The sequence below is a fragment of the Phyllostomus discolor genome, chromosome 4 (genome assembly GCF_004126475.2).
Source record: "Phyllostomus discolor isolate MPI-MPIP mPhyDis1 chromosome 4, mPhyDis1.pri.v3, whole genome shotgun sequence".
Classification (NCBI taxonomy): Eukaryota; Metazoa; Chordata; class Mammalia; order Chiroptera; family Phyllostomidae; genus Phyllostomus; species Phyllostomus discolor.
Window position 1 is genome coordinate 145,589,201 of NC_040906.2, and position 24,684 is coordinate 145,613,884.

Genomic DNA, 24,684 nt, shown 5'->3' on the forward strand with positions numbered 1-24,684 from the left:
AATAACGAAAAAAGTCATTATCTCATTGAGCTGTACCACAATATCTGAAAAATCTAAAAATAAAACTCAAAATTGTATTTAATTTTATAATACAGAGTTAAAATCTGAAAGAAAATGATCAATTTCTAAAATCAGAAATACATTGTTCAATTTTATATTCAATATTAGAATGCCATTCTACAACTTCTGAGTTCTACTATATCAACCACAGCCAGAATTTAAGACCTTCAACTTTTTTAAGGAAATAACTGATCACAGCTTTGCATCCTTATCCTCAGGAATATATTATGCTAATATTAACAATCTCTGCCCCATGGTAGTTAATTCATTTGGTACTATACTCCAGAATCAGCCCTTTTCAGTAACTAATAGGACTCTCTATATACAGCAGTGGAAAGTAGGTTTACAGTTGTAATACAAATAAATAATAATACAAGAATAAACTGTTTCACATACTCACAACTATAAACCTACTGTTGCCCATCCTATAACTGATGCTCAGTAAATATTCCCATAAATTTGCTTCCTCTTTTCTGATGGAAATTTAGACTGTTTTTCTTCCTTTAAAACCTGTCTTTAGTGTCTGCTTCAACCCTCATTCACTGATAAATAAAACACCTTACATCCTTTAATCTCTTCACAAATTACTCATTCCATTGCCTTAACTGAAATGTAGCATTCTCTCTGGATGTACTGTTTCATCTACAACCCTTCCAAGTGGAATAGGCTCAATTTTTATATAGCACATATATCTTGGGATCTGAAGGTACAATCAGCTTTTGCTTTCTTAATGTTACCATTATTTCTTCACTCTTGTGTAAAAATCCCTGCCCCTGAAAAAAAAATCTCAGTTCATGAAACCTGAAAAGGAAAACAGGTTATCTCCTGGCTAGCGTAGCTCAGTGGATTGAGCACGGGCTGCGAACAAAAAGTGTCGCAGATTCAGTTCCCAGTCAGGGTACATGCCTGGGTTGCAGGCCATGACCCCCAGCAACCGCACATTGATGTTTCTCTCTCTCTCTCTTTCTCCCTCCCTTCCCTCTCTAGAAATGAATAAATAAAATCTTAAAAAAAAAAAAAGAAAACAGGTTATCTTTCTAAAGTGCCCCAACTCTGCTCAATCATTAGTGGCTACTGATGGGTGGAATACCATTTTAAGGATTCTGAAAACCTGTTCAAGCTCAGTTTAACACGCACATGCACACACACACAAAGGGGTATAGAGGAAGATGACTTATGTCAAAGGAAGATGACTTATGTCAATATACTCATCCACAGAAGTGGAAGATAACATACAGCATAGTGATAGAAGACCAAAGACTAAAACTTTACAATCATGTCAATTAATTTTACAATTACTTATATTTGAGAACTCAGGTTCACTTTACCTAAAACTGGTAACACTGAGTTTCAACAATGAATTCACTTGAGAAAAACTAGAAAAACTCTAATTTTTGTTAAATAGAAACAAAAACTAGAAAATCAACAGAAGCTTTACTTTTTAAAGTTAAATCAAAATATGTATAATGCCTTCTAATTTCTAACAGTGCTTGACAAATCTCATAGTTTTGTGGTATTGTACACAGTGTAAATATGATTAAGGCTAACTAACAAAATCTAAAATAAATTAGTAAAGTTCTTTTATAGATTTCTTCTTTCAAAAATGTTATCAGACCTTCAACAAAGTTAACATAATCTAAATGAAAAGATGAGCTACCAAATGCAAAAATTCTTTTTAATTTCTAAAAGTATTTAGATTGTACTTCAAAATACCTGCTTAATATAAATCCCACTCCTGGAGAACAGATCCACCAACTCTGGATGATGTTTGCTATTCTGGCTTCCATGACCCAGGGTGAAATTTGTATTATCTCCCCAAGTGTAGACATCTGTAGGATCTAAAATGAAAATTAGTTTTTCATATTTTAAAACAAACATTAGTATAGTTCAATTATAGTGATATATCCCACTAATCACTTTACCTTATATATGACTCTTTACAGGAACTAAATTACCGTATTTAGAAAGCTATTGCCAACACTCTCTTTTAAATAATTAATCTACTAATACATTATATAATCTAGGAATAGAAATCAGAAAATCCAAATCAGCACAGACCAGTCTCAATGTAAGCAATCTAATGTTTGTTCTTTGTTTCTTAAGCAGCTAAAGTTTAACTGCCGGATGAGTAAAACACACCTGCCATATCCAGTTAGTGCCCATGAGGAATATAGTTATTTAAACATGTTATTAAAACACATATATAAGGTTATAAATGAAGCAAATGTGATATTACTATTCCTACAGAAGCACTAACTTTCAAAAGTTTGCTCTTGACAGATGCAAAATAACACTACCGATTAGGGCACCCATTATTAAACTGGGCTAAAACTTAATCACAGCTAAGTTTATGATATACATCTTCATTTTGATTTTGGAAGGCTATGTAATTCCTTTATAACTGTAACCTGCAATATTGTATCCAAGGTAGAAATAAAAAAAAAAGAATGAGTCTTTATTTAGCTTGATCATTAGTTAAATTTAAGTTATAGAATATCCCATTTAAATCTTTTCTCTTCTAAAGCCAATTTCCATTTCCAGATCTCAAGGGGCAAACAAATTGGAGGGAAAAGAAGAATTAGAAGAATGTGTAGGTAGAAAAATCACTTCTTTTTTCCCTGTACCTTAATTGTTGACGTTACTTTCTGGATGCACATTAATGACTTTATAGTAGTTACAATTCTAAATGCCTCCCCTCTTTAGGCTGTGTCTTTATTCTTATAGACATAATGTACATTAAAACTGAAAAATGCAAAATAAACAGGAATGTTCTGAACAGAATCAAAATTATCAACCAACATATACCAAAGTAAAAGTTGTTTATAGATAGATATATACACAAATTTCCTCAGATATTTTAACAAAAATAAAATTTCACTAAAAGTGTCTAAGCTGTACCTTAATGGACTATACATACACACATATATAAATATATACATACATATACGTATATGTGTGTATATCCCATTCCATACATATATGCATATATTTTACACACACATATATATATAAAATTTTCTTACCAGTATTTTTGAATACTACATGAGTTGGTCTATCCTTCATTACAAGATCCAAAGCTGACAAGCCTTCCTTATCTTGAATATACAAACTAACACCGTGCTAAAAATGGAAAAAAAAAGTGTATATATATTTGTATGTATAACCATTTACCTATAATCAGTAATTTCTAATTCTTCTTAATTAAAAATCCAGATGATTAAGATCATGAATACATTTAAAAAAAACATTTAATAACCATTATCTCCTATGACCATATACATTTTTTTTCACACACAGAAGAGAACTAAGAATTATCAAATATCCAATTTTTGGTGGACTAAGGACTCAAAAACATGAATAAATAACTTTTAAAATCAAAATGAACTAGATGTGCAAGTTTTCCATGGTAGGGCAGTTTGGGTTGTGTTGGGAACTGCCCTGCCTGGCTTCAGAAACTATAATCCCCTGTGGCTAAGGCTGAGCGAGAGACCTTGGGACCCTAAGCCACTAAGGAGACAAAGCTTATCTCCCTGGCACAGGTGCTGCCTCTGCCCCCTTTACTTCACTGTGTTAGGCCCTGAGCCTGGCCGGTTAGCCAATGCTAAGCCGGTAAGATTCTTCAAGGGAGGAACAGTCTAAGACAGTCATGGTCATGAAGGGGTCCCCGGGAAAGGACTTGGGGGGCTATAGAAAAAAGGGGTAATGGACCCTTACCCCTTGGCTTTGACATAGCCTGAGTCCTCATTCTGTCTGTGAGAAGTCTCCTAATCTCTTGGCTGCCTTACTTCCCCTGCCTGACTTAAGCCTGAAACAATGACAGAGGGTGGTACAGCCCTGTGCTGGAAAGGGCTGGTTCCTGGGGGGGGGGGGGGGGGGCGGTGATCAGGCCTAAAAAGAATACATAAGATCCTGTGAAACCTGTTTTGCTAAGAATGCCCTCAATTTTCTGATAAAGGTCCAAGCAGAAAATGAGTTTGCTTCCCAAAGTTTTATAGCCCTTTAGCTAACTGATTCTGACTCAGAGTAAGCCCTCAGAGTTCTTTGCATGTTATCTATTGTTTGATCCTCACTGCCTGACAATGACTGATGAGCTTTACCTGTATTCCTGTGCAAACTGAACTCAATAAAAGCCCACTAAGAAAAGCTCCAGAAGGCTCAGAAGGATCCTGGTCCTTCTCCTTTAAGAGATTGGCCACCTCTCCTCAAGTAGATCATGTCTTGGTAGGCTTATTCTCATCTGTGGCGGACGGGGGCGCCTTGCAGGCGGAGCCCCCCCACAGGGTTGCCTAGAAGACTAGCTCAGTCTCTGTGTCAGTGTGCACACACACACATGCACACTGTTTGGTATATAAAGAGCAACATCCTGTGTCCAGTTAATGGCTGTAAAGATTTCAAGGCAACGGCAGAAAACTAGCTACAATTAGCATTTACTCTTCCTAAACACAGTGTGATCAATTATGCTCCACATCTTTTTGCCTTGGATTCTACTGTGTTGGGAACTGCCTTGCATGGTTTCATAAGTTGTAACCCCTGCATGGCTAAGGCTGAGTGAGCAACCTTCGGGACATAAGCCACTAAAAAGACAAAGGTTATCTCCCTGGCAGGGGCACTTCCTCTGCTCCTTTTACTTTACCCTGCCTGGCCCCCATCATTTGATCGGTTATTCCTCAAGGGAGGGATGACCTAAGACAAGGACGATCACAGGGCCCCCAGGGAAGGACTTTGGGGGCTATAGAAAAAGGGGGTGATGGACTCTCACCGTTCAGCTTTGACAGAGCCTGAGTCCTTATTCTGTCTGCAAGTAGTCTTCTAATCTCTTCACTGCCTTACTTCCCCTGCCTAACTTAAGCCAGAAACAATGACTTAAGCCTGAAATAATGTGGGAGGTGGGTGCTGCCCTGTGCTTGAAAGGGTGGGTTCCCTAGGGTGATTGGGCCTAGGAAGGAGTGCATAAAATCCTATGAAACCTATTTTGCTAAACCCTCAATGTAAATAATAAGGGACCAAGCAGGAGGTAAATTTGTTCCCCAAAGTTTTATGGACTTTTAACTATCTGTCCCTGACTCAGAATAAGACCTCAGATTTCTTTGCATGTTATCTATTGTTTAATCATCTCTGCCTGACAATGATTGATGAACTTTATTCCTGTGCAAATTGAACCCAAAAAAAAGCCTGTCAAGGCAAGAGTTGGGGCACTCTCCTCTTGAGAGAGTGGCTATACCATCCCTTTTCCTCCACAGGACTCAGCAGTCCCTGTGAATTTGTCTCACATCTCATCCACAATGCCTCGGACCCCAAGAGCCAGGATCTGCGTTACTACTGCATCAATTACTGACATTAAGACAATTCTATTCTTATAATTCCTATTTGTGTGATACATGTTTTCATGTATTTCCTTAAAATTTTTATAGAATTGTTTAATTTTGGTCTCGTGTGTGTGTTTTAAGGATGAATTTAAAAGATGAACTTAGTTTTATATCTCTACAATAAAATTCAAACATGAAACAGACCATTCCATCCCACCTATTAAAGGCAGTTATCACATCCTTTCTCTACCACATTTTCTGTCTTTTAAATTATAATGTGGCAAAAGAGAGCTATGTTCAATTCATATCATTGTTACTTCATTAGAGCTTTTTAAATATAAAATGTACTCCTTTTCAAGCACAACTTCTAATATTTCCTGGTAGTTTAATAAGGCATTCAACAATTACTAAGACTCCTCTCTGTTTTAGCTGGTGAGAGTCATCACTGTCTGTCCACACACAACAACAGCCTAGATAGTTATAGGGTGAGATGAACTATAGTTTTTAAACTCTTAACTGGGACATGTTGACATACCCTGTTTTGGATTACTCAGGAAAGAGAAATCCCCTCTTACCTCGTAACAAAGGATTCTAATGAACTAAAACCAATTTTAAATTTTCTTTGCTCCAGATGGTTACAATACCTGATTTCACAAGGACTGTCAATGAACATTAAACACTCAAGTTAGTGAGCAAATAAGTAAAACAAAAATCAGAAGTGATCTAAGATTTTTAATAAATTTAAAATTGTATGTTGACTACCAATTTTAAAAAGTTAGGCATAATAAATCCATCTGGGATTGCTACAAAAAGAATAAAATACCAATGAATTAACCTAACCAAGGATATAAAAAGACTTGAAAAATTGTTAAGACACTGAAGAAAGAAACTGAAGAAGACATAAATAAGTGGAAGCACATACTGTGTTCACGGATAGAAAGAATATTAAAATGTCCGTACTACCCAAAGCAATCTATAGATTCAATGCAATTCCTATCAAGATTCCAATGATGTATTTCACAGAACTAGAACAAATATTTCAAAAATGTATATGGAACAACAAAAGGACCTACATTGCAACTGTAATCCTGAGAAAGAACAACAAAGTTGGAGGAATCACATTACCTAATATCAAAATACACTACAAGACCACAGTAATCAAAACAGTCTGGTACGGGCATAAACACAGACACGCAGATCAATGGAACAAAACAGAGCCCAGAAATAAACCCATACCTTTATTGTCAATATTTGACAGAGGAAGCAAGCACATACAACTGTCTAAAAATAGTGTATTCAATAAATGCGGATGGGGAAATTGGACAGGTATGTGTAGAAAAATGAAACTAGACCACTTTCTTACACCACACACAATAAATTCAAAATGGATTGAAGACTTAAATACTAGGCCCAAACCATAAAAATTGTAGAATAAAACATAAGCAGTGGTTAAGATGGTTTTCAAGGGTACATAACCCACTGTCTTCTTAGTTCCCCAGACATATGAACAAAGTGCCCATAAATATTCAATCCTTGACTCTACTTATAGGTTCTGGTAGTGACAGGCAGTACGAACACCAACCTTTCCAGTTTCAAAAACACATATGTACAATGTTACAAGTACAAGTACTTGTATGTACAAGTACATTTTGGAAGTACATGGACACAGATACTATTTACAGAAGCAGCCACAAACATACCTCAGGAAATTAAAAAAAAAAAAAACATAGGCAGCAAAATCTTGGACATTGCTCATAGAAATATTTTATCAGATATATCTCCCTAGGAAGGGAAACAAAAGAAAAAAGTAAATAAATGGGACTACATCAAACTAAAAAGTTTTTGCACAGCAAAGGAAATCATCAACAAAATAAAAAGACAACACACAGAGTGGAGGAAGAACACATTCACTGATATATCTTATGGGTTAATATCCAAACTGTATAAAGAACTTACAAAACTCAACAGCAACCAACCAACCCAATTAAAAAATGGGCAAAAAACTTAAATACACACTTCGCCAAAGAGGACATACAGATGGCCAACAGACATATATGAACAGATGCTCAATGCCACTAATCATCAGAAAAATGCAAATTAAAACCACAATGAGATATCCTCCCACACCAGTCAGAATAGCTATCATCAGTAAATCAACAAACAACAAGGGCTGGTAAGGATGTGGAGAAAAGGGTATTAAAAATGGATCTGCTTTTTGACCCAGCGATCCCACTTCAGGGCATACAGCCAAAGAAACCCAAAACACTAATTCAAAAGAACCTAAGCACCACTATGTTTGTTGCAGTGTTATTTACAATTGCCAAGAAATGGAATCAGCCCATGTGTCCATCAGTAGATGAGTGGATAAAGCTACTATGGGACATTTACACAATGGAATACTATTCGGCCGTAAAGAAGAAAATTTTACCCTTTGTAACAGTATGGATGGACCTGGAAAACATTATACTAAATGAAAGAAACCAGTCAGAGAAAGACAAATACCATATGATTTCACTCATATGTGGAATCTAATGAACAAATTGAACAAAGAACATGGGGACAAACTCATAGAGGGAGAGCAGAATGATAGCTATTTTGCAGGGGAGGGAGAGTTGAGGTTGTGGAGGCATTGAGTAAAAAGGAAAAAGGATTCACGGACATGGACAACAGTATGGTGATTGCCAGGGAGAACAGGGTATAGGGGGACTAAGTGTTGAAGGAAAAAAATTACAATAAAATTAAATCAAAATAAACAAATGAACAAACAAATTCATGTGGGAAGACGTGAGCTTGGCCTTTTTCAGGATATGAAGTTCAGGTTCCAGAGCATGGTGTTGCAAGCTATGAATAACAAATGGATCCCCGATACTTAGATCCCTGGAGAGTTTATTTTGTAAGTTCTATCAATATGTCCTAAACTTTATTTATACCAACTGGACACTAAACTTATTAAACTATGTACATTTGCATTATCCTAAGTAGCTACAACCTGAATAAAGAACTAGGGATTTTTTTTTATTTTAGAGCTCCCTAGAAATGGTAGGCTCTGACACTTTAATGTGCACATCTTAAACTCTAAAGGTAGGAGAACCAGCTGTAGTCTATCTCATTTCTTTAAAAATCAGCTCTTTACATAGCCCTAAAACAGTAGATAAATTCATTAGCTTATTAAAAAGCATCTATGCATATACCAGTTTTATAAGCCTGAGAATTTCATGTCAGTGCCCTACAACAAGAAGCACATGGACTTCAGACAAATCTATTCCACTGTTAATACTACTGGAGATGTCTGATTGCAAATACAGAAAACTGGTTTGGTTGTTTTGACTGTCTTCTGCAAAAGCAAAGCATAAGACAGACTGGCATGCAGGTGATTTCCATGGGAAGACAGCCTAGAATGCAGTTGTAAGAAACCAAAAGAGTAAATCAAGGGAGGACGAAAAACCAATATAAGAATGTGTTATCGAGGAGGCCACTATTAAGGATGTTAGTGCATGATCTGACCAGGACATTCTGGGGACCTTATAAAATACATCAGAGAATAACTGCCCAATCAAGGGACAAAAGGAGGAAGTATTTACCACAAGTTCTCATTCTTCATTAATGCGAGTTGCTCTACAGGGGCTTTAACGCTCCTGTACTTTTGACTGGTCATTCATTTGCCAAGCTGGAAGGAATAAAATAAGAGGCATTGCAGTACACACTAGGAACAAAATGCAGATTAAACCTACAGAAACGGCTAGAAGCCTGTGTACAACTGGTCACCACAGCTGGGGCTGGAATAAGAGATAAGGAGGCCAAGATGACATGAAATGGTTCAGCAGAAGCATCTGACGCACTAATCTTTCCAAACTGGTTATGAAGTTAAGTTGAATTAGTTTAATATGGCTCTCTGGCTACTGCCACCCGTATATTACCAAAAACGTCAGGATCAAAAGACTATCTTGAGGCAACATAATTTCTGGTGGGGTAAAATAGGGATATAGTCTATTTTCCTTCTTTCAAAAACAAAACCATAATAGTTTTAAATAAACAAATTACACTTACCTTCAGTAGAGACCAAACACAATCGATATGTCCATAAAATATGCTTCTATGCAAAGCTGTCCATCCTGACTCCTTATCTTTCACCAATGGATCGACTCCTTTCTCAAGAAGCCATTCTAACACTCCTTTCTTCCCACAGGAGGAAACAAGGTGGAGGGCATTTCTGCCAAAGGCATCCGTGATAGTTGCAGCATTATAACAGTGACTGGAGAGAAAGGCCTTAATCTGGCTTTCACTCCCCTTGGTTACCACAGAAAGGACGTCCAAAGCATGCTTCAGGGATCGACACTTTGATGTGCAGTCAGGGATGGAAGAATTCATCCTAATTGTTTTTATACTGCTTACTTCTTCAGAATGGTCAATGAAACTAATTTTAAAAAATGAAAAAACCAGGACATAAAGGTGCTATTCAGAAAAATGTAGAGAGAATAAATGGCCTGTTTAGGATTATAATTTAAACCCTCATAGCAAGAGTACAAAACTATAAATCTTTGTATAACTGATTTTGGCACTTAAATCAAAAAGTTATAAATAGCACTATAAAGTTTATATCAAATACAAGTTCTTTTTTAAAAAATCTTCCCACAGTTTATAAATTATTCCTGGAGTCAAGCACCAAGGGGGAGTGAGGAGGGGAACTCCCCCTCCACACTGTCTGATCCTCTTAAATATCCATAATTGCAAGGATGACCTGTAAGAGAAGGGGAAAGAGAAAGTAAAAATACAAAATCTCTCACTCTCCTCAAGTACTTCACAATACAACTACTTCTATATTTAACTGCCTTTAATTCCTATTTCAAAAAAAAAGTCTAACAACTTTCACCTTCACATCTAATGTATTCTACTGATATATGTCAATATCAGTCATCCTCACCAGTTTTTCTTCAGTCTCATGTTTAAGGCTAACCTCTAGTCTATACTCTGGAGTCCAACTCTTTTCTTTCAAAATTTTCACTCTTCTCTCCTGTATTTTTACACTCTTCTGGCTATGTCCCCACAATTTATAAACACACTTGACTCTACCATCTTTACAGGACTCTCATCTCAAAACTTTACCCCTTAAAACTAAAAACATCACCACCACAATAACTAACACTCTCAACATTTAGTTTTTATTGAGTCCCAGATATTGTACTAATTGATGTTCTCTCTACCTAGAAAGTCCTTCATCATAGGAGATGATAATTAAAGAACAAGTGTCAAAACAACTAGAGAGCTACATGGAAAAAAAAAACTTTAAATACTTACTTTATTCCTTCAACCCATATAAATTCTAGATGGCTCAAAGACAAACATAAAAAAAAATGACATAAAAGCACTAGAGCACTAGATGAAAATACGGACTTTTTTTACAATCTCAAAGCAAAAAAAGGACTTCCTTAGTATGACCTAAAATCCAAAAAGTTATAAGCAAAAAATTAACAAATTCAATCACTTTAAAACATTCATGAAAAAAATTTAAAAACAAAAAAATAAGAAAAATCTTCCTTTATATTCTCTACAAATCATTAGGCCAACAGAATAAAAATCAAAGAACATGATCACATTTCTCCAAAAAAAAAAAAAAAAAGGAAATTTAAATGGATTTTTAAAGAGAACCTTACTTCATACATAAGAAATGCAAATTAAAACTATGATAGGTGCATTTTTCACCTATCAGAATGGCAAAAATTAAAAAGGTTGATATTACTATGTATCGATAAAGTCGTGGAGAAATGTGAACTCTACACCATGGTTGGTGAGAGTATAAATTAGAAACACCTCTATGGAGAGCAATTTAAGAGTATTAGGTTGGACAAAAGCCCATTTAGTTTTTTTCCGTAAAATAAAAGACACATTTTTCATTTTCACCAATAACTTTATCAATTTGGATATTTGGAGTATGTCAGCTATCTCCCACTATTGGCTTCTAGTGGGTAGAGGCCGGGGTGCCGCTAGAACATCTTCCAATGCATAAAACAGCCCCACAGCAAAGAATTATGTGACCAAATGTCAACAGTACCAAGAAACTTCGCAAACCACTTTGACATGTTTAATCTGTCACAGCACCTTCTCCATACACTGCACAAATCTTTTTTTGCATTTCAGTTGCATCTTTACCTTTCTTGAAATAATAAAGCATAATATGCCGCTAATGTTGTGTATTGTCTTCCATCTTCAATATTAAAATGGCTACACAAATTTTCACCAATTTTGATAAGTTTTTTTAAATGCAAACTGATATGACAGCTGTCATAATACAATCTAACAAAATTGTTTCAAATGAAGTTAAAGACAACTAACCACTACTACAGCCACTGTACAGACAAAAATAAACTTTTGGCCAACCCATTATTTATCAAGATGTAAAATATACATTCCTTCTGACCCAGACAATTTTACTCCTAGGAATTTATCCCATAAAAATATACCTGTGTGCGAAATGGCATAAGTACAAGGACATTCATTGTATCAGTGTTTAGAAGAGTAAAACATGGAAAAAACCTAAATAGTTAAAAGAAATTATGGTATGTCCATGCAATAGAATATTATATATGTATCGAAAAGAATGAACCAACTATATAATTTCTATCAAATAATATAAAGGATATATTGTAAAATATCTTCTAAAATGAGATGCATTTGTAATATGATTTGTACATACCTATCAAAGATGTCTAGAAGAATACGTAAGAAAATGGTTAATAGTGGTTGTTCTGAGGAAGGGCACCAATGGTTGGTGCCAGAAATGAAAGGCAGACCCGTTACTATGAACCCCTTTTTAATGCTTTACCATGTGCATATATACCTATTCAAAAAAAAATGTCTAAAAAATAGAAATATATGCTAATATATTGATTGGAGAGGTCACAGGAAAGTATAGGAAACTCAGTCATCATATATGAGCCTCTAGCTTTCTTTTTTCCCAATGTTACCCTATCTGCTTTGCTTTATTCAGATATGGAGAAATACAATATCACTTGTCAACTATTTGATAACCTACTGTTCTGTTTCTTCACTGCCTGTTAGAAATCTAACCACCAATACATTATTTTATGTCTAGAGTATACTACTTTATCCTAAGCATCTATCATCTTTTAATTTAATATCTTCTAATTATTTGTCTTCTCTTTCAGTATTTTTGTCCTCTAGATTTTAAATTAGTCAATTCATTCATACTGCCTAGATATTTTAAGTTTTTATAGTAGAAATTGTATGTTAATTCTCTTCTACAAGATATCAAACTATTATAAATATTTATATTCTTCAAAATGTTTTATTCATTTTGTTTTTAAAATATATACTTTGGCCCTGGCTGCTGTGGCTCAGTGAATTGAGCGCCAGCCTGTGAACCTAAAAGGTCACTGGTTTGATTCCTATTCAGGGTACATGCCTGGGTTGCAGGCCAGGTCCCTAGTTGGGGAGCATGAAAGGCCACCAATCATTGATGTATCTTTCACACATTGATGTTTCTCTCCCTCTTTTTCTCCCTCCCTTCACCCCCTCTATAAGTAAATAAAATCTTAAAATATATATATACACACACATATATGTATACTTTGAATGACAAGGAAAAAGTTATTAAAAGACTATATAGAGGGACATACATGAGTTTTCTACATGTATAGGGGAAATTTTTGTTTGCCACACAAATATGAAACATTCCAAATCTGCAATGTCCACTCCTATTCCAAACTATACTAAGAGTCAGAACCCCTAAATCTAACTAGTTTTTAACTATTCTGATTCCCCATTGGGAAATGATAGCATAGAACTAGAAGATTCCTCATCTTTATAGCTCCAGTTCTATTTCAAGTCTATAAGTTTTATAATTTAATATAGTACTTATAAAAAACATTCCTCCTTAGAATATTAATTTGAACCACAAAGTGACACAAAGAAAATGGTACCACAGTCTTGAGTAGTTTAAAAATGTTAAAAATGGAACATATGGTATATGGCAAAATTCAATTTAGTTAACTTCATTCTGTTGAGGCTCTAAAATTTTGTCATCATTGTGTTTTCAGTGTCTTTGAAATACCTGAAACAAACTACTTATTGGTGAACCACTCAAACCCTGCATAAAAGAATTTAAGATACAGCAGAAAAGAACTCCCTAATTTATTACTACATGTAATTTGAACATTTAAAGAGAAAATAAAATATGTTAAATATAAAAGTAGTATCACCTAAAGTATATATCTACATATAGAGAGCACACAGAGAACAAATACTATGAACATTAATACATTAATACAGAAGTGACTGAGAAGCATTTATTAGAGCCCTACACATTTCTATTCAAATATAGCAATGCCAGCTGTTACCAATTATGTAACTCTAAAAATTACATAATCTCTCCAAGCCCTCATTTCTTCATCTGAAAACAGAGGCAATACCACCAACCTCAGAGTCACTCTAACGATAAATAAATAAAACTGCTAAGCATGGTGCCTGGCACCAAATATGCATTCAGGAAAACAGTAGTTTTTATTACTATTATTTCTTCAGCAATGAAAAGATAACACATTTTTAATCCCAAAGTTCACAGTTGAGTTTCACCACCTCCACTACCTAGTTTCCTTGTACACTTCTCCAATGAAACCATGAAACAATGACCTTGAAACTGCCAAATACTTTTGGGTATTTTCAGTTCTTATCTTACTTGACTGTCCCGTTGATTCATCAACAGCACACTCTCCTACGGAAATCTAAAGGGATGCTGAAAGCACAAGGAACCAATGAAGCATTTAAGCAAGAGATCTTTCTCTCCTATCACTTCTTCCAAAGGCATTATTACCCCTTCCCCTGATCTTTAAATGCTGGGCTTCTTTCAATGTTCCATCTTCAGTCTTCTTTTCCACTCTACTTGATATTCCCCCTGGATAATTTCAATCTTTCATGTTACCGTTAACCTACACGCTCATAATCCCCAAATCTGTTTCCTGCCCTCATGTCTCTCCTAAATTCCAGGCTCCTATATTTCCAGTACCTAGTGTAAGCCTTATTCATGCATTCAACAAATGGTTACTGAAGACAAAGAAACAAAAGGAAATACATATTAAGCATCTAATACATACTGAGTATTTTGTTGGGAACCACCCTGCCTGGTTTCAGAAGTTGTAACTCCTGCATGGCTAAGGCTGAGTGAGCAACCTTTGGGACATAAGCCACTAAGGAGACAAAGCTTCTCTCTCTGGGGCTGCCTCTGCCCCTTTTACTTCACCCTGTTTGGCCGCCAGTGTATGACCAGTTAGCCAATGACAGGTAAGATTCCTCAAGGGAGGGATGACCTAAGACAGGAATGATCACAGGGAGGCCCCAGGGAAGGACTTGGGGAGCTACAGCAAAAGGGGGTTATGGACCTTTGTCCCTCGGCTTCTACATAGACTGAGTCCTCCTTCTGTCTGGGAGAAGTCTCCTAATCTCTTGGCTGCCTTACTTCCCCTGCCTGATTTAAGCCTGAAACAATGACAGAGGGTGGTGCAGCCCTGTGCTGGAAAGGGCAGGTTCCCCAGGGGCGATCAGGCCTAAGAAAGAATGCATAAGATCCTGTGAAACCTGCTTTGCTAAGAATGCCCTTAATTTTTTGATAAGGGTCCAAGCAGGAAATGAGCTTGCTTCCCAAAGTTTTATAGCCTTTTAGCTAACAGACCCTGACTCAGAATAAGCCCTCAGAGTTCTTATCATGTTATCTATTGTTTGATCCTTACTGCCTGACAATGATTGATGAGCTTTACCTGTATTCCTGTGCAAACTGAACCCAATAAAAGCCCACTGAAGAAAAGGGTCCTGGCCCTTCTCCTTTGAGAGATTGGCTACCTTTTCTCCCCAAGCAGATCATGTCTTGGTAGACTTATTCTACTCTGTGGCAGATGGGGCGGGCGGGTGGGGGGAGGGGGGAAGCCTGTGGGCAGAGCCCCCCCACAATATTTTACGTCACAGAGAAGTTAAGTAAACCACCCAAATCATACCACCAGTAAAAGAGTTAGAATTCAAACACAGGTCTGTTTAACAGTCAAGTCCAAGTTATTTCTACAACACTACACTGTTTCACAGTGCATCCACACAGTAGGGCACAAAGTACTAGGAATACAAAAGTAAGTAGATAAGATGATAAATATAGGTTCATGAATAATACTTAGGTGAAAGTATAGCTCTTTTTATTTTTAAATATGACAACTAGTCTTTTTTTAATTTTACTTATTTTTAGAGAGGGGTAGGGAGGGAGAAAGGAAGAAGAAGATTGATCAGTTGCCTCCTGTAAACTCCCCAACCAAGTACAAAGCCTTCATCCCAGGTATATGCCCTGACCAGGAATCAAACCTTTCGTTTTGCGGGATGATGCCCAACCAACTGAGCCACACCGGTCAGGGCAGAGGTTTAGCTCATTTAACAACTGCATTGATTCAATACAATTTATTATCTATTACCCATTCTCTACCATCAAACGGTAGCAGTTTGGTGGAGGAGACTGATTTTATTTAAGCAAGTAATTAAAATATATCATGATTATAAATATATTATGGTTAAGATAAAACAAGTGACTCATAGGAATAGGGAGTGGACAAAAGGGGTCTAGGAAGGACCTGACACAGGAGATGTTTAAACTAAGACTTAAAATGAGTACGTTTGCCTGATAAATTCAGGGTGGATGGACATTTCAGGCAGAGAAAACAGTCAATATAAAAAGCTCTAGGATCACCCTGGTCCATTCTGAAAATTATAAGTAATTCAGAAGACAGAAATGAGTGAGGCCTAATATATACACAAAGATGGACGAGATTATGGACAGCCTTATCTGCCCTTTTTAGGGATAAAGAAAATAAGCAATCCTGAGACAAATTTAGGATCTTGAAAGATGTGATAACTCCCAGGTTTCTGGCTGATTACAGATTAAGCAACCAGGAAGGAAAGTAGGGATATATACCATGGAAATTAGAAAAACAAACCCAAACAAAAAAACAAATAAAAATTAAACTTAAAAATGTACTTTAGTCCTGGCTGGTTTGGCTCAGTGGAACTGAAAGTTCAATTTTCAGTCAGGACACTGCCTGGATTTCAGGCCAGATCTCTGGCTGGGGTGTGCAAGAGGCAACCAATTTGAAGTATCTCTCACACATCATTGTTTCTCTCCCTCTCTTTCTCATTCCCCTCTCTCTCTAAAAATAAATAAATAAAATATTTTTTAAATGGGCTTTATATGTGATGAAGACAAATTATTTCTAAGAAACTGAGTTGGAGGAGTATATCTAACTACAGGCAATTATTCGAACCATGAAGGTTGGTCCACCACACAGGTGTTAGTCAGTGGAGGTTGAGCCCTCAACAATGGCTCACAATCCTACTCATGCTTGGTTAAGAGTTCAGTTCTTCTTAAAGCAGAAATCTGATCATGCTATTCTCCGAGACCACAATAAAATGAGTCATAATCTTTTTGTTAGTAAAAATCACAACATCTGTGAAGTGCAATAAAACAAAGTATGCCTGTATTTCATGTACTAAAAATAGTCTTGTGACTTCAGGAAGAGGATGCCAATTAGCATACAAAGTTCAGACTCTGGATATTGAACACCTAAGCTAGTAATCCAGGTACACCACTAACTAGCTAAATGACCCTGGGCAGGTCACAATTCTAAGCTTCAAATCTCTCACTTGTGAAAAGCTGTTAACAACTATTTATCTCCTGAGTTGTTCTGAAAAAAAAAAACAAGGCAATTCATTCATACATAAGCACCTAACAAATATTGAGAAAAAGGGGGAAAAGGAGACATATTGGTATGCAGGTTAGAAAATGGCAAAACTATATGACAAACTATATGGAAAACTATAAGCATTCTGCTTGGAATGTTTTTCACCCAAACTTTTACAGGGCTGCAAATCTGACCATGACTTAACAAGCATCTACCACCTTTCAAACTTTATGTGTACAATCATATTGTTTTACACATATTAACTAACTCAGTGCTCTTTTCAGCCTAGTTATTACTCCTGTATATATGATTGGCTCCATTTTACAATGAGGAAATTGGTGTAGAAGTTTAAGTAATCCATTCAAAAACCACAGGTAGAAAGGAAGACTGTAGATTACCTATTCTACTCTACCCAAAATACTCCCTTAAAATGCAGGTAGAAAACCTTCAATAAGAAGTAGGATATTGTTGTTGAAAAAAAGTCATCCTTATTTATAGTCACAGAACTGGGTTCCTACTATTTAAAATTTCTTTAGAACCCAACAACATGATACAACAATCCTCTAGCCTCTGTCCCCTATCCTTCCCAAAAAGAACCAGTCCTTTTCCACTCAGTCAACTCACACTGAATTTAAGAGTAGGATCCACAGGAGTGGACTAAAACTGTGTGACCCCACGTAGGGGAAAAAGTCTCGAGGAATGGCTTCACATTTAAGGTTCAGGGCTCTAAAGGAAGTGGTTCAGGAAAACTATATGAAACTAACAAAACCATAGCGTTGGAGGGCGTGTCAGGCAGGTCCACAACTTAGCCCTCCAGAAGACCATTCATTAGCTGAGGGAGGTGGTGGGACTAAGGCTGCAGATCCCAGACACTGCGCCCGCCCCGCGTCGTCTGGCGCGAGGCCGGGTATCAGCTTGGTCCCCTCACCACGGTCCACCCGCACTCTGTGGAAAGGGAATACTGTCCCGCTGGCCCCGGGCGAAGGGGCACCTTCCCCCTCAGTCCTTCCCACCCTGTCGGGCAGTGCCGAGCCCTCCCTACCAGTCGCTAGATGAAAGTGCGCCGGCGGTCTCCGTGGGTTGGGCACAAGGCCACGCAGGAATTCATTCTCAGTGAAGCGAATGGGAGGAACTGAAGGGCGCCAGCAGAGAACCGGACCCAGACCCGGAGGCGCTCTGTCGGCAGCTGCAGCTACAGCCGAGACTACAGGCACCGGGAAGGGGCCCAGGGAGAAAGGGCCGGGGAGGGCTGTACTCAGTAATAAGAGAGGCGTTGATTGGCTGGAGCTTGTATATGCCTCATGAGGATTGGTTGCTGTCTGCCCAGAAGGCGTAGCGTGGCAGCTCCGAAGCTTTGGCTTTTCCCTTAGAGCTGACAGGGAGCACAACCCCACTGGCCTGGGGCAATGGGTGGTGCCAGGGGGCGGGGAAAGGGAGCGGCTAGGGACTCAGGGCCAGCAGCTGTGGTGGAAATGCCCTTTTGGAATCTGCTGTCACGAAAGTAGGAATGTTGCTCTCTGGACAGCTGGAGACTCAGAATTCAGGATAAACTTGGGTGGAGAGACAGAGCTCTGGAGACTTGGCCAAATGCATTCGGCTGCCGGTCACCACACACAAGCAGAAGACAAAAAGAGATCTGGCACAGAATTGTTTCCTCCTATTAGTGGGGTCAACGGAATGCCAAAGGCTCTGTCCAGAAGGGACACAGCCTCGCCCCTTTATGGCTTGCACATACACCTAGATTATCTGGGAGGTACTCCCTTGGTCAGAATGTGTCGCTGCCTCCATAGGTCTGCTGTGTGAACGGCAGCAGACCTGAGTCAAGCCACTCACCAGGTCACACTAATCTGTGCTGACCTAAGGCTTGCATTACTCTTTAAGTCTGCATCCAATGGAGCGTTTTAAAAGTGGTCAAATAAAAAAAAAAGGGGGGGGAGGAAAATAGCCAATAATCTATATTGCCGAATGGAAGACGTAACTGCTGCGGAATGCCTCATACAGTAGGCACTCAGTGTTTGTTTAAAGAAGGCAGTGTGACCAAGAGCAAAGAACACTACAAGTTAGGGGTTGGGCATACAGCTCTGCCACGCTGTCAATGACGCAAACCTGTAGTTTCTTATCTGTAAAATGAAGGAGTTGCACTTTACTCTCTATTTGTAGCCTTCCTTGTGGAATTCCAGAGCCATAGGGCTGGTTAGGGAGAATAACTAACTCTCCTGTTACCCTTTTCAATACAATACTCTGTCTCTTTGCCCCTTATTCTAGGTGCCTTACTTCCTACTTTAACAAGTGATTTTGAAAATAAGTTATGCCTATAATGGCTAGTATATTCATTAACAAAGAAGCCAGTAATGTCAAGTAAAGCTAATAATGTAGATAAATGCATTGACCTAAGTTTACATCTGTTATCTGATGCCTATTTGGATCCAGGCAAGGTAATTTGCTTTTGTGAAGCCTCAGTTTCCTCGTTTGTAAAATAGGGGCAATAGTGAATTTTAGGGTCATGAAAATGCAATTATATGGATAGAGATGTATAGCATGTAGTAGAATATCTACCACACAATGACACATCATAAATAGCAAATGTTACTTTTTATAAGTAAAAAAGTATTTCCCTAGCAGTGGAATCACTCAAAACAGTCATTCATTCGTTTTAACAGTTGCCAAGTGCCAGGCACCTGTGTTAAGCACCAGGGATCCAATAGTGAACAAAAATATATACAGACCAAGATAATCTCAAATGTAAAAACTGATTGTAATTTTTACAAGTACTGCAAAGAATATTATGATAAATTTAATCTGACTTCCCAAAGAAGTGACACTTGAACTAAGATCTGAAGAATGAGTAGAAGATATCTAGATGAAGCAAAAAAGAAAAGACCTTCATGGACCAATGGATGTGTAATTACCCTCTATTTCCCTGGAAAGTTAGGTGCCTTCAAAGATACTGGTTATTTTCAGGACAGAATATTGAAATGGTTAGGAAATAGTACAAACAAAATACAATTAAATGAAAAATGCATTGTAGATGTGGTTAGGAAAGGAAGAGATCAAAATTAGTTATTTTCGCTTGACTTTTTTTTAAAGATTTTATTGATTTTTAGAGAGGGAAGGGAGGGAGAAAGAGAGAGAGAGAGAGAAATATTAATGTGCAGTTGCTGGGGGCCGTGGCCTGCAACCCAGGCATGTACCCTGGCTGGGAATCGAACCTGTGACACTTTGGTTCACAGCCCACGCTCAATCCACTGAGCTACGCCAGCCAGGGCTCACTTGACTTTTAAAACTTTTTTTGTGTTTACACATAGAAGAAAGGGAAATATACCAATCACAATGATTATCTCTGTGAAATTATCAGTGATTCTTATTTTCTATCATTTTGAATTTTGTAATTTATTTGTATTTTCAATAATTAAATGTTACTTGATTGATTTTAAAGAATCAAAATTTGGAAAATAGTCAGCTGGAATTTCTTCTTTAAACTTTTTTTAGATTTTAATATTTATTTTTAGAGAGAGGGGAAGGGAGCAAGAAAGGGAGAAAAACATCTATGTATGAGAGAAACATCCATCACTTGCCTCTCACACACCGCCCACTGCGGACCTGGTCTGCAACCTAGGCATGTGTCCTAACTAGGAATCGAACCAGCAATCATCTGGTTCACAGACCGGTACTCAATCCACTGAACCACACCAGACACGGAAGAAATTTCTCTTTTAAAAAGTGTTTAATTATTGACACTATTACAGATGTCCCCCATTTTCTCACCCTTTGCCCACCTCCACACAGCTACTACCCTCCCTCTTCCCCTGGCCTTCAGCACACTAAAGTAGACTTAAAGGAAGAAATAAGAAATGGCTTTAAAAGGTTGCAGTGGTTTAGATAGGTAGAAGCAGAAAAAGAATAGTCCAGGTAGCAGGAATAGAATTGGAGATGAGGGCAAAGTAAAGCACTGCAGAAATGTTTTTAAGCCACATAGCATGTGTAATAAACTCCTAAATGCATTTTTTTTTCAAAATAAATGAATAAGGCTATCTATAATCAAAATGTATTTTGCTGTTGTTTAAGTTGTGTAGAGGTAAGAAATGCCAGGGTAGCACCTACTTCAGCTGGTGACAGAAGAGAGAATATTAGAATCTATATGGTTTCAATAGATCAAAACCCAAACCTGATTAGGTTCTGCAAGAATGGTTATTACTACAGGAATGTCAGCAAAAGAGCTGGCCTAGAGATGACTAAAACCTTATTGTTTGGCTTCATTCTCTTCTACTCTGGACTGTTTTCCATATGAAAATTCTTGGCTGGTTGGAGCTTTTGGACACACGCCTCAGCTTTTCCATTAGGGAAGAGAGCACTGAATCCTCTACCTCAAGCACAATTCCAGGGTCTCCTGATGAGCTCATACTGGTTCAGATTAGGTGAGGAGTCAAGAATATCCTGATTGACAACCTCTATTAGAGTCATATGTTGAAGCAGAGTGAAGAGTAGTTCCTCTACAAAAGGCAGGGTTTGGGCAGATGAAACAACAGACAACTATTGGGTTTATTATTAGATCTAAGAGATGTGGTCCCAGCCGCATTCTTCCTATGTAATGATTATCCTTCAAATCCCCATTTATAGGAGACCACCTCCTCACCAACTGTGAGGCTTCCCCTGATGCCCTTTCCTAATAGTTGTCCCGTCCTCTCTACTACTCCTATAACTTACCCATATTATAACACACTATATTGTTTTTAGATTTATTAGTTTTTACATGTGGATGCAGGAAAAGCAAGGGCTGTGGAGGCAGACTGCCTAGATATAAAATTTACTTCTATTCTTACCAGCTGCAAAACCTCATGTAACCAGGCAAGTTACATAACCCCTCTACGCCTTGGTTTCTTCATCTCTAACATGGGTTTAATTGTACTTCCTTTATAAAGTTCTTATGAGGTTTAAGTGAGATGCCTACTTGTAAAGCTCTCTTAATAGAACACGTTGCACTTAATGAAAGGTGACACACCTCAACTCTTTTGGACGAATGTATTTGCCTGAGAGCAATTGAGGAATGGGATACTTCCACAAAAAGTGGCCCACAAGATGGCAGCATTTGAACGTAGCTTTAGGACTGTATCAACTTAAAAGTTTCAACAAATCTAAAAACTCAGGCTAGTACTGGAGAAATTCAAGGCAAATTCAAAGCCTACATAAAACAAGCAAAGCTTGTGAGGAATCGAACCAGTGATTCAGTAAGCTTTAGTATTCTTTTATAATCAGAACAATATGAACACACCAAATTCTCCCCCTTTGCTATGACTATGAATTTACAATATTGCTCTCATCCCATCTTGCTCAGAATTGCTTGTGTTCCTTCTTTACCTGTGTGGGGAGAAAAAAACTTTCCTCTCTCCTCAAGGTTCTTTTGGCTGGTCTAATAATCAAATAGACATGAGACAAAGTAGCAAAAGAAAATAACTGTGTTTAATGTACACATATGTATGGGAACCCATACATGACAGTCAGAGACCCCACATGCACGGGAGATTAAAAGCTTAAAAGACAGAAAAGGAAAATGGGTATATAAGACATTCTGAGCTAGGGATGAGGTCAGGTACCTTGGGGGCTTCAAAGGGTTATTGCAGGACCATATGGAGAGCAGATGTTTAGTAAATAGAAAATTGTCCTTGCCCTATGGGCAAGCCCCCTAATTCAAGTTCTTCTAGGTAGTTAGGGGAAGGGCAGATGTTTCTCTTCAGCCTGCAACTAAAGTTGACTTTAGCTCAAAACAATCCACATACCACAGATGCACATCTTGGTATGACTAGCTCTGAATCTCTATACCTAACTGCATAGTTAAACAGGCTTTAACGTAAATATTACCACTGCTTGCTTAAAAAAAAAAGAAAAACAAGTTTAATTTAAAAATGGCAGACTGAACACCTACTGTAGATTTTTCTTTATGCCACAAACCCCTGAACCTAGCAGAAAAGACATATTAAAAATAAATTCACAAGTGCATTGGAAAACAAGAAAGTTAGCCACTGATGGTCCAGAACTTATGAGGATTCCCTGACAGATGGCTAGAAGACTTGATTGAACAGAAGAAAAGATTGACACCTCTGAACAAAAAGAAAACAAGACTACTACGAAATGTAGTAGCAGCAACAAAAGAGTTTCACATCTACAAGTGGCTATAAGAAGCAAGGAGTCTACACTAAACCACAAAGAAATTTAGTGAAGTATCATAGTAGAAGCAATGGGCCAGCTGAAGCTTCCTTATCCCCCGCTCCATGACAGCAACAGAGACACCTGTAATCTATCTCTAGGTAGCATATAGGACAGTACTCATGTGGCAGGTGACATCTGGAATAATCAGGAAACATAGGATACTTAGAACCTGAGCCACTAGCTCTTCCTGTTCAGCAGCACAGCCCACCCTTCCCCATACCTCTATTACTGACAGCTATTCAGGTGGTGGCCACAGATCTTATTCCTCCCCCCAGAGAGAATATACAACAAACATAGCTTCCTCTATAAGCACTTTTTAAAAAATGAACCTCTAAAACATAGATGATCACAAAACCGAGAATCACCAAATACTTTAGAAAAACCAACATCCTGAGAGATGTAAAATTAAAGATCCAAGAAGCTCAGCAAAACTTAGGAATGATAAATACAAAGATAACTATGCCTAGAAACATTATAGTCAAATTGCTGATCTAATCTTTCTACATTTAGAAGCTAGAAAAAGATAAGTAAATCCAAAGTAGGTAGAAGAAAATAATATTCAGAAGAACAGAAGTCAATTAAATTAAACCAATAGGGAACTATACCAAAGCCAAAGTTTGTTCTTTGAAAATATTAACATTGATAAACCCCTTGCTATAATTAGTTATCAGGAAAAAAATTGAGAACTGTGAATAATTTCCAGGGTTTGAGATTATACCATACTTGCAAAGCTAACAAATTAGCCTGCTCTTGTTTCACAGGTACTGGCATACTATAAAATGCATCAAGAAATATAATTTGAAAAAAAAGATGGATAGATGATAGATATGTGATAAAGCATGTATATTAAAAATGGTAATGGTATATTCATAGCAGATACATAGTGACAGTATTATAGTATAGTTACATGGAAATTCTTTCATGTTTGTTGTATGTTTAAAAATTTCAAAATGAAGAGTTGAAGGAAAAGAGATTTAAAAAGCATGTATATCAATGATAATGCATGAATTTCATTTGGATCATGATTAGGACATGCAATCTGTAAAAAAAAGATTATGATATACTAGGGGAAATTGGATCACTGGCTAGTTAATTGTTAATTGTTTTTAGGCTTGTGTGGGAGGTGCTGTCAGTCCCCAGGGCCTATAGTCCCTGCCCTTCCCACTTCAGTGCATGTTACCCAGAACTCAGTTGGCAGCACCTGCATTTCTTTGCCTAAGGGCTCTCTCTGCCTGCCAAAATCCTCTGCCTACTCATGTGGCTGCCTGCAGGTGCTGAGGAGTTAATGCTTGCTATAGCAGTCTTTTGCCAGTGTCTTACAACCTTTCCTTTTCTGTCTCAAATCCCCCACTCCTCATTTCAGATAGACTATTTGCATTCAAGTCTTTGTTTTC

General features: G+C 37.5%; 1 protein-coding gene across 2 annotated transcripts in view; it reads right to left on the minus strand.

Annotated features, from left to right (window-relative positions):
* Positions 1–18,462, minus strand: part of IBTK (inhibitor of Bruton tyrosine kinase) — a 91,334-nt gene extending 72,872 nt beyond the window's left edge. The window contains exons 1-4 of one of the 2 annotated variants that reach the window (XM_036024391.1): positions 18,129–18,324; positions 9,414–10,104; positions 3,084–3,180; positions 1,774–1,898 (exon numbers count right to left, since the gene is read on the minus strand). In XM_036024391.1, coding sequence (XP_035880284.1) covers positions 1,774–1,898; positions 3,084–3,180; positions 9,414–9,734 — 543 coding nt within the window. In that variant the 5' untranslated portion in view covers positions 9,735–10,104; positions 18,129–18,324. Of the gene's footprint in view, positions 1–1,773; positions 1,899–3,083; positions 3,181–9,413; positions 10,105–18,128 lie in introns of both variants that reach the window. The other variant, XM_028508737.2, reaches the window with a different exon arrangement.
* Positions 18,463–24,684: the final 6,222 nt, after the last annotated feature.